This window comes from Mesitornis unicolor, unplaced genomic scaffold, assembly GCF_000695765.1.
Source record: "Mesitornis unicolor isolate BGI_N332 unplaced genomic scaffold, ASM69576v1 scaffold28431, whole genome shotgun sequence".
NCBI lineage: Eukaryota > Metazoa > Chordata > Aves > Mesitornithiformes > Mesitornithidae > Mesitornis > Mesitornis unicolor.
The window spans coordinates 26294-37888 of record NW_010164891.1 but is presented as its reverse complement, the minus strand read 5'-3'; the positions used below and the strand labels follow the sequence as shown (position 1 = coordinate 37888).

Sequence of the window (11595 nt, the reverse complement as noted above, 5' to 3'; positions counted from 1 at the left end):
AGCATACATGGATTGGATGAACTAGGATATATAAAACAGTAGCCATATGTTTATGATATATTAATACTGCCCAAAACCAAATAAATAAAAATATTTCAATGCACAAAGCTTGGCAAATACAATTGTGTTGGGACAAAACAGTGTTGTATTATACAATAATTTTACATGTATAAATGAAACAAAAGGCAACTGTGCTGTACGTACTTTCACAGAACATACACAGAACATACTTGGCAACAGTTTTCTTTTTTTTTTTTTTTACCTTTGTATGTTTTATAATTTAAAAAATGTACTCAAAAAAGAACATTAGACAGAACTTCATTTTACAGTAATCCTTAAATTCGCCTCTCCTGTGCAACAGAAAAGCTGAACTTCACCCTTGTGAAGCGTCCTATGTGGATTTCAAGTTTCACAGTTTTTCCTTTGTGATGAACTGCTCGAGATCTCACTGTTCACTTCGCCCTCTAAACGAGCCCGGCGGCGTGCATGTGCTGACAGCGTCATGGATAGGAAACGTGAGCTGGACAACAGTGTTTTACACGGAAGCAAACTGAAATCAGAGTATTTTAAACAAAATAACGCGGTACTTGAGACTGGTGTTCCATCACGTGAAAAAGGTGAGTGAAAACCATGCACATACAAAATTCGGCAACCTTTTCTGATTACATCAGTGTACAAAATAACTAAAGGATCGCTAAGCTCTAGAGCAGATCTAATGAGTGTCGGCCACAGCCTGAGAGAGTGGCTCTGCTAATTGTTACAATAGACCTCTCGTTATTTTCTCCTGAAGGCTGAGCATTGGAAGGTTTTTACACGTAACAATACAGGACTTAAAATATCATTGACTATGTTTGGAATATACATAATAAAATTGTCAACTCATAAAAACTAAGGGATATACAGAGTACATTTTATACAAAAATAAATAGAGCATTTAATAATGGGCCAGGGACTGAAGGCTGAGCAGAACTAATGGACTAACATGTCTAAAAAGATCCCATGGAAAAGTTTTTCACCATACATTTGTTTACATATTAGCAATAAAATACAATAAAATCAATGCTTATTTATTAATTGGCAAACAGGGCTTGTAAAATTTCCAGGGGACTGTTCTGCTGTAGATGATTTGTTCAGACCTGGGCTAGGCACCACAAAACACCGACTTTGCACCGAATTCAGCATTTTGTTATCCTAGAGAGACCAAAAGAATGGCAACGCCCTGGCTCAGCAGGATGTGCTGCCCTGATTTGTGACACGCTGCTCAGTGCGAAACTGCAAAAAGCAAAATGCAAAAACTGCTGGACCTGGAACCCCCACACCTACATGGGAGCAGAATGAACATGGCTGATTGATAGAGCAGTGACGGCACAGACAAACATCAGTGAGGGGAGAAAGAAACCAGAAAACAGCCAAATACTTACCTGGCTGTTGCTATTCTCATGAGAACGAGCGAGCAGGTTTTCTAGTCTAAAGCTTAGGAACCAGAAGGAAAGGGCACAGCGTGCTGAGGGAAGCTAGCTAGAGATTACTTAATCCTGTTAAAATTTGGAAATCAATGTTAGGCTGCTTTTTTCAAAAGCTGTCTTAGCTTCAGTTTATTTCCGAGGATCTGTTGAACATTTTTGATGAAATGCTGTCAGACTGATCACCCTAGTTGTAAGCTGAGGTTTTCATGCATTAGCGGTAGCACACGAGCAGTTCCTTTCTGTCGGCATGGGGCATTGCTACCTTCCTCAGAAATACGCTGAAAACAGCCGTATTTCCCCTGCCAGGACTCTGAACATCTGCCCAGCTAAAATGCAACGGTAAAAAGAAACCAGTTTTGGTTATGGAGTAACGGGGATGCGTTTGGGGCACTTTGAGCGTTTTTGTATTGACGTACAAAATTGATACGGACGGGAGAATAAAAAAATAAAATAATATATAACTAGCACTTACAATCCAGAAGTGATCTAAAAAGCCATGAGTAAAAATGTGTTAATTAATACACGACACCATGGAACAGACTGAACGTGTCCCGTGCAACATTGGCAACTTGCTTGTCGCACTGGCCTTACAGTGGGGAAGGGCAGGGGGAGCTGCTGCTGGCATTTCTGGTTAAGCATCATTATGTTTCTGAAACACGCTTTAAAATCACTTAAGATGTGTGCCCAAGTCCTCATCTGCTGAAGACGTTGGGAATTTGTGTTATTTGGACAGAGCTAGAAACTAGACCTCATTTTCTGTATTGTTAATTTCAACTACGGAGAGGGCATCCCATATACAGTAAACCAACTTCTACTCCTGGCTTTCGCTTTGCTAATTTGTCTTTAAAAGGAAAGCTTCTGTTTCTTGATTGTAACACTGCATTTCTACAGTTACTAGACTGGCTAGGATCCAATCCCTTTTTATGTACAACTTCTGAGTTTTACTCGCAGTTTTAAAAAGTTTATGAAAAGCTCGATCTCAAGTCAACTCCGTATAAAAAGTTGTGAAACAGCTGCCTAAATGCCGTTCCTTGCCCATCCAGGAGGTACCTAGCGCTTTGCGTATGGGTCGTTATTAAGTAGCACAATGTCTGCTCATCTGACGTACACTGAAGGCTATTTAAATGGGCAGAGAGTCATCACACTATTCTCAGGCTACGGTGTCAGAATAATTGTTACTATAATTCCGATTCTGTAAGTAACATGCTCTGTATAACCTAGTGAAACGTACAGAAAGGTTATTGTTCTCTTCTGGATGACAAGATCATGTCTTAATCTAGAGTGTATCCACACGTTTGAATGGAACAGCAATTAAAAGGACACAGTATGCTTATGTTTCAACTTTTCCATAAGTTCCTTCTGGAGGCCTGTAATACTTTGGGAAAGCCTTCAGTTGCAGGGAATTAAATGCATACTTGCGACATCCAACATTCTTCATTGTATTTTCTCGCCGACAACCCTCACTGGGGAAAAAAAACAAGCACAAAAAATGACAGCAGTAAAAAGGAAAAAAAAAAGAAAAGACTTAAACTAAGATGAAATGAACTGTTATTATTTAGCATTAACAAAAAGTTGGTTATATTTAATGAGCGCTTAATTAATTTGCCGCTGCAAATATTAAAAATGATGACTCATCATACAATGCTAGTAAGAAGCACACAGAATGGACACATGCTATGTCTGATTGCTAGTTTTGCATTTCTAAAAAGCAGCAGTGCATCTGCTGCAAAAGTTCTGTCATGACGGTTTCATGTATTTCAGGGTACGCTGCTGTGGAGCTCACACGCGCTTCATTGCACAAGGGATCCCACGAGATTGCTCACAAGCAGTTCTGCTAATGTATTAGTATATTAAGCTGAAAAAGAAAACCTGCTGATCTCTCAAGAAGAACTTTAAAGCCATTTCATTGTTCCCTGTATGTCAGTATTATCAGTACTTACTTAAAGATTAGAGCTGGTATAAAAATAATGACTTTCTAGTTATCTCTACATGCATAAATTGACTTGCAAGCCAACATACTCTAAAAAAAATAATCTTAATCATGAAACAGCAGCTTTGTATGGGTGCAAAAAAGATTGGCTGTGTTGACAGTCATCACCCCAAGGAAACAAAGCTGTGCAGAATTTCACTTTTACCCAATGTTTTGGTGCAACTGCCCCACATTACAAAGAGGTTCTGTGCTACAATAAAAAACTACTCCAGTTATAAGGCTTCTTTACACTTGTAAATCTACTTCACAGTTCCTTTGATTATATTCAAAAACAGACATACAAAGAGGAAGCACTATCTTCTAAATATACGTGATAAATCAATTTAGGCTTGCAGGAGAATGTCTTTCCCTGACAGAGAACTGAAAGCTAAGCAATGCGCTCTGGAACTTCATGGCCAAGTGTACAGTACACCACCTCACGCTGGAAATGTCATCTTATTCCCATCTTTGGGATGGCTGCAGCATCTTTCAGATAAACTGTGATCAGCTGATTCCAAAGGAGGGTTTGGATTCTGGTTCAGTCTGAAAGCTCTCTGCTCTTGCTGACCTCACCGTTCTTCTAATTTTGGTTAATAAAACTGACTGTAACTGTCTTCTGCATGTACCACTTAGTTTAACTTCATAAAATATTGTAATCCTTTGCTCTAAGAAACAGTTTAAGTAAGTTTGAAACTTGTCTCCGGAGCACAGTCTGTGATTGCCGTTTACAGAATGGATTGTACATGATGATGCTACTTTTATGTCACTGGTTTGTATTTCACAGAACCCCCCCAAAGGCTGCTGCAGTCAAATAGATTCACCAAATGTTTGCACAAGTTATAATTCAGAGCTCTATAAAAACAAGAAGTTTAAACAGCAAATACAGGATGCTGGATGAGCATTTTCACTCCAAAGTGAACCATTCTGCTCATAATTCATTCAGCTGCATCTGGTTATTACACAGGTTCCTCCATGGCACGGGTGGGCCACAGAGGTGGTGACAAAGGTGTATTTCCCACACCATTTCCTGTGCCAAGTTTCTTCTGCTGGAGGCACATAAGCAGTGTGCACTACAGCATTTTAAATCTGAATGCCTGACTGAAAGCACAGACCAAGCTAAAAAAAAAAGAAGAAAAAAAGATGAAAACTTGTCCCCTTCAAAGTGTAAGAAAAAAATGGCATTGTTTTTAAAAAGCCTCGGCTTTCATTTGAGGTGAATTTAAGGGTGGCTGTACTGCAGGCCTAATGATAGTCATGAGCAAAGTCCTCATGCTTTATTTAAACAGATTAATGTGGATATGTCCCATACCATCATACCATGATTTTAAAACTCGGCAGCAGGAAGGCTTTAGGATGCATGCACATATATATGTGTGTGTCTGTCTGTCTGGGCTTTTTTTCTTTTAAGAACAAAATTGGAAGAACAGCGAGGCAAAATACCAGGAGATAGTGTACTGTACAGTCTGATTTCATGAAGACATCGATATAACCACATACTTTTTTTTTTTAGCTAGAATATTCACCAAATCTAGGATTTTATTCTAACTGTCCTTTTTCTTTTTTTTTTTTTACACTTTCTCTCAGAAGCTTTCAAATTCCATTAAAACTAATAATAAAACCAGTAATAAAACCTATAGTTACCTATATTTTTTGAGCACGTTAATAATAGTAGAAAATAGAAATCACAGTACTAGAGGAGTTCTCCTCAGAAGCCCAATTTTCTGTCATCTCAGGCACCAAGCGAAGTAAATCCCTTTATGAATTCAGCAAACTACATTAAACGAGGTTAGGTTTTTTAATCAGCTATTGCTATTGACAAGCTCTGCCAGACCTCTGCAGCAACACAATCTTTCAGTTTAAGTAGGCCTCTCCCAGTTTGGCGTTATACAGAAATGATGATCAAATTTCATCTGCAACTATTCTGCATGATTAAACTAGGCGAGCCGCTTTAGTCTCTCCACTTAAAGAACTGTTCACCTCCCATCGTCCGTTTGTCTCTAAGCCACTATCAACACCATAATTTATTAAAGCTGTCCAACACTTAAAAACAGAACTAACAGTAATATTTAGTATAATTAAAGCAAAACCCAGTGGAAAACCTCAAACTCCCGTACTAAAGGAGCTAACTGGTATCTCCCTCTTCTTGCCTGAAATATTAAAGACCAATACATTTCACTTCTAGGATGATAATGACCCTGTTTCAGAGTAAGTTCTGTAACAGAGCACCTGAAGCAGATCATTAGCAGGCTGATGCCAATTACATCCCCTTCCTGACCACAAGTCATTCTCTTTACGTCTTTAATACATTACAAAATGCAGATCTACAAATAGAGTGAGATAATTCTGCATGCAGCGCACCACAGGTTGTTTTTCTGAGCGGGTACACTAGGCTATCGGAACAAACTTAACCATGAGAAAGGAACGCCACTATGGTTCTACAAACTGTTCGGCAATGGAATTTGGATATTATGCTTTGAAATGAAGGTAGAAATCTGTTTATTTCTTTAAATAAATGTCTTATAATTTCTTATAAACCCCACCCGTGTTTTTATTTTTCTCTTCATACTTCGTAAAAATGAAAGGCAAGATTAGCATACACTTTAAATATACAAAAAGATACAAATTCTTTTCAGATAGAGTTCCTTTCTCTGGAATACATGAAACAAGTAACACAAAACTGTATTTGGTAAGAGATCTTCAGGCCGGCTAAAGTAACGAGGTAACAGGCCAATGTCAGACTATGTTACAAGCACTGAAAGCAGAACAATAATTTGAAGTTCCAATACAGTTCTTTCTGATAAAATAATTTGATGTATATTTACAGTTTAGTACAATAGAAACGTAAAATTGTAAGGCATAATAATAATTCTTGGCAGACAATGCTATGACACATTCCTCTGTCCAGCAGGTACCAAGTGGCAATACACATTCAAGCACTTTTTTGTGTTTTGTTTTGTTTTGTTTTCTTTTTAAAACCTTATCTTCACTTGCAACGTAATCTGGCCACCAGGTACGCTATGCTCAGAAACAGCCACACAATCAGTAAATTGGGGCTGAGAGCTAGTAAAGGAATAGAGTAGAGGAGGCTGGGATCTAGTCTGAAATCTCGGATGGGCACCAAGCCACTCAGGTTCTTCTGGGTGACTATCTCCCGTGTTCCAATGCTGTGAAAAGGAAGAAGGTTGGGAGGAGGGAAAATAAAACAGAAAGGAAGACGGACATGCAAATGAATGTATGAAAAGAGATGGCAACACAAGGAGGTCAAGAAAATGAAAAAACATGGAAGAAAGCACAACAAAACCAGAATATGAAGTAAAGAAAGAGCGAAAAAAAACATCTCAAAAATATGTATCAGCACAATTATAGAAAATATTTTTTGAATAAAAGAGAAAAATAAGAAAGAAGTACTGTAGTCTACTGAAAATAAACACATGTAGGTTGAACATAAATGGTTTTCCATGTTCATTCTTTCAGATTACCACGCCATAATATCCCATGCTGCTCTGCCATGCTTCCGCATGCTGCAAAGAAGTAGAGCTCTGAAAAGCAAGCTGAACATGAATAACCATTGTAGTATTTGACCCTTTCAAACATCTTTCCATGTAGGCTGCAGTGAAATAATTTAACCTCTGAACTACCTGCTCCATACGTAAACAAAAACCCCAAACCACCCACTTACTTTTCTGTTTCAACATAAATTCAAGTGTGTATCAATACGCTTTCCGAAGGTGCCTCAATATATGCACGTGAAGGCAGGACACGCTGCACATATCATTATGGCCCTGCTTCCTGCATTCCTTTGAGCACAGAAGACCTATAGCAGTGAACACCTCTTCATGTAACCTGAGGTTTTGTAATATGGTGTTTCATTTTGGATCACCCTGTGCGGTCCAACAACTAAATGCAACTGTGAGCCTGATCCTGTTAAAACAAGCGCACTCACTCCATCCATAAAAGCTGATACATAACCTTGCTGGTTGCATAGCAAGGTTAAGTAACCAACAGACAACATCTTGGAGGACATCAGAGATACCCTGGAGGTGGTGAAAGAGAAAAACAGCGTTCAGATGCTGGTGACACTTCAAGTCAAAAGGAATTAAGTGGGCAGGGAACTAAAACAGCTGTATTTCTGATCTGGATTAACACATCCAAATTGCTGATAAGAGTATGTTTTCACTCCTGGTGCCTACACCAGATAAAGGCAGGTTGAGTCTGTGATGCCTACAAATCCCAATTATCTTTGTTACAGGGCAGAGGAGGAGGGTGATCAGGAGAATCAGTAAGTGGAAAGCTAATGTTGACTGGAAAGCGGTGGATAAAGTCTCACCAGAATAGTCAGGAGGAAGTGTTTTAGGATATGGAGAAGGAAGTAAAACAATGGGGAAGGGGAAAGAGGAAGAAAGGCTCGAAATCACAAGGTGACATTATGAATATCACATGCCACATCTCTACCATTAAAAATCAGTTATCAAGCTGCTCAATTTTACACCAAGACATAGGCACAGATACATACAGGGGGAATGGAGCAAGTGCTGGAAAGTGCTTTCTCTGTTACTGTTGGCCCATATAGATGCTTCTACCCAGTCATCTTTTGGAAATACCAGATATATCAAATTGTACAGTGTCTCAAAACATTCATTGGCAAATGACCTCAAGGAGAGGACCAGGGTGAAGAGACAAAGCAAATTCCCTGCTAATCCAGTTTGTGTATGGAAATCCTCTCTGTGAAGAGAGGCTGGGGCTGCCTCATGCCAGTCACAGCTGGTTCCAGCCGGCTCAAATGGACCCACAGCAGGGCACAGCTGAGCCCCTCAGCCACGCTGGTGCTGCTCTGGGGGAAGCCTGTGTAAGACAGGGCAAAACACTGCATGGCAGTGAGGAGAGATGAGAAAAGGTGTGACAAACAGCCCTGTGAACACCAAAGTGAGAGGAGGGGAGGAGATGCGTAGGAGATCCAGAGCAAGGATTCCTCTCCAGCTATGGAGAAGACCGCGATGGTGCAGATATCCACACTGCAGCTCATGGAGGACCCCATGGTGGAGCAGGTGAATACTTCCTGAAGGACTGCAGCCTGTGGAAAAGAGCCACGCTGGAGTGGGGAAAAGTTGCAAGGAGGAAGGAGCAGCAGAGAGGAGTTGTTACGGACTGACTGCAGACCCCTGTGCACTGCTCACTGTGGGGGGCAGGTAGAGGAACTGAGAACAAAGGAGCGAAGCACTTGTGCCTGGGACAAAAGGGGTTGTGTTTTAATTTTTGTCTCTGTTTCTTACCATCCAAATCTATTGGCAGTAAGTTAATTTCATTTAAGTCTGTTTTGCCTGTAGCAGTAACGGGCAAGTGATCTCTCTTTATCTCAAGAGAGATCCTTTATCTCAACCCACGAGCTTTTTCATTGTCTTTCCTCCCCTTGTCCTGTCGAGGAAGGAGAGCAAGAGAGCAGCTGGGTGGGTGTCTGGCAGGCAACAAAGGTCAACCAACCACGATTTTATTCTTAAAGCAGGTCAACCAGTGAAGAAACCCAACCAAACTTTTTGCCACGGCGGGTTTATTGCAGTGAGTAGTCATACCCAAACATGACTGTCAGGTCTTTTTAGTCAGCACCATGACTGCTAGAAGAGATTATTTCCCTCACTCCATTTCTGGCTGCTTTTCAAGAGCCCCTATCAAAACCAGCTCTTCTCTGTTGAGTGAAATGCTTGTGTCACAACTTCCTAATTGGTTTAACGAAAATAAGCTGGCCTACCTTAAATGTGTAAAGGATTTTGCTACCCAGGCTGATTTTGACTGAAGCTGGATCAGACTATATTCACACAAGCAGCTCCACTGCTGTTGTCTGACAGGACAGTATCTGATAGGAAGAGGCAGGGCAGGGAGACACAGGTCTAGTGGGGAGTGTTGGCACTGCTGCAGATGCAAGAGGCTGTGTGATCCAGCTGGACTGTGACTCTTGAGCTGCTTTTACTGGCCAAGTAGTCATTTCCTCTGTAGCCTGGACTTCCAGACCATGATTTTGCTACTTGTAGGCTGTGAGTTACCATATATTTGATTTGGGACTGGAAAAGTTGCAACTTATTTACTGAAAAAGTGAGTTTATTCTAACAGGATATTTGTTTCTAAGGTGAAAGTCACAAACTTGTATCTGCTAATTTCTACAAGAAACTACAAGGAGCACTCAGTGTTCTCTCCCTAATGTCCATGCTCACTGAACATAATTATCACAGATACATAAGTATCGCAAGACTAGGAAGGAAAGCAAGACCCTGAGGAGAAGTAATGGGGAACTAGCACCTTTGAAGATGAATATCACAGGGAAGAAGAGGGTGCTTTCTTAATTTTTCAAGAACACTGTAAGCAAGGATGCTCTTCTTCTCTGGGAAGTTACCAGTAGGGGACAGATGAAATACTTTCTTTGACTCCCACAACTGAACATTGTGTTTCTTCCTTGCACTTCCAACTTCTCCAGAAACTTCAGAAGTCTTCCAGCACTGAACCAAGCCTTCCTTTTCTGGTACAATTACACAAATAAAAGACCCAAGTTAAAAGAAAAAGCAAGTTCTCTGAATGCCCTGGAAGCAATTTGTGACTCCTTCACTGTCTGTCATCTGGGTCAGGTCATCCTGTCCAGGTTAAAATAGGCTTGGGTGGAGTTGGGCTCCTACATATTTGTTCCATAATTCTATCTCTCTCATGAAGCTGTGTTAATTCTGTCTCATCGTTCCTGAGCAGAATTGGAAAGTGATTTTAAAAACACAACCACCTACCCTAAAGAGCAATGAGATGTGAGGAAGAAAGAGTGACGTGCATGAAAAATGGTCTAATCTTAGTATTCCTTCAGGACTAGTCAGTATTTGTTCTGCACAATCTCTCTTAGTCAAAGGTTTAACAGAAGAAGAGAAAGTCATGTCTTTCACTTGTTAGAGCAAGTCCCTGATGTTGCTAGAACACACGAGCCAAAGGTTTTTATTAAATTGGCTCTCTTTCAATATCCCTGTGTAGGTCAACATAAAGCAGTGCCTTTCTTGGGTCAGTATTTTATCTGATCTTGTGTTATATTAAACTGATAGTCTGAAGGTCCAAAACAATGTTGTTATTAACCTCCTTCTCTGCTGTGTCCATGACTGCATTAAAGAAAAACATTAACTCAGTAACTGATCTAAAGAAAATAACAAGATTCCTAGTACTATGCTCATTCAGGTTTTTTTCCTTACTAAATAAACTGTGCAAAGTTTTTTTTCTTTCAAATGTCTAAGACAACAAGTTGCATAATTTAAATAAAGGTATCTGAGAGCCACTTAGCTTAAGTTAATAACTTCTCCCTCAGAAAGCTGTTCCGAGTTTTGTTTCTAACACCGAGGTTTAATTAGTCTCTGAATGCAGTATTCATGTACTGCACTAACTCTGTAATAATGCAGCAAAAAAGTACAGCAAAAAAGTGAAAATAAAAAAGTCCAGTGACATCCAATTAGATGTAGCTATAAAAAAGAAATGATTAGTGTAAGAGGCTGCAAGTGTTATTATATGAGACATTTTCCTTTTACGTAACTGAAGAGTAAGAAAGGGTCAAACAGCAAAAACATACAGAAAGGATAAGAGAATTGAACACTCTAGAAAATTTGGTGAGAAGACACACAGTACAGTACATTCAGTAAGAGTGAATGTTGAAAAACAAGACTGAACAGCATTGTTGAACTACATTGATAAAAGACTAAAGCTAGATTTCTTATCCTTTCTTTTGGTATGTGAGTTACGGAGTTTTCCAGCAGTGCTTGAAACAAGGCATTGAACAACAGTAAACAGATTTAATTTTTTTTAGTACAGTATTTAACTCTGCAAACATCTCTGCTGCTTCAGAATACAGAACGTCATTATACTGAGAGACAACAGCACACTGACACACTGTGATGACGTTTGGTTGCTGTACTGTGAAACACTCATACTGACATTTCACCCAGTGAGCAGTGTTTCACTGCTGAAGAATACAGGGGGCAAACCAGTGCAAACTGCGGGTGTCTGTGTTTCCAGGAACAAAGAGAGGTCATCCCTGGGATATCTGCCTATCTAGAACTAAGAAACCCAGTGCTATGACAGTTCAGGTAACCTCAGCATTGAGCAGCTTTCATAGAAGCACCAGTTTCCTGTTCTGTAAACTCAGCATTAATT

The 11595-nt window shown here is 39.9% G+C and overlaps 1 protein-coding gene across 1 annotated transcript in view; it reads right to left on the bottom strand.

The window, feature by feature from the left end:
- Positions 1-2327: 2327 nt before the first annotated feature.
- INPP4A (inositol polyphosphate-4-phosphatase, type I, 107kDa) overlaps positions 2328-11595 on the bottom strand; it is a gene marked incomplete at its 5' end in the record, with an annotated part of 35342 nt that continues 26074 nt past the window's right edge. The window contains one exon of the mRNA XM_010194461.1: positions 2328-2929. Within this exon, the coding sequence (XP_010192763.1) occupies positions 2797-2929 (133 nt within the window). The remainder of the gene's footprint in view (positions 2930-11595) is intronic.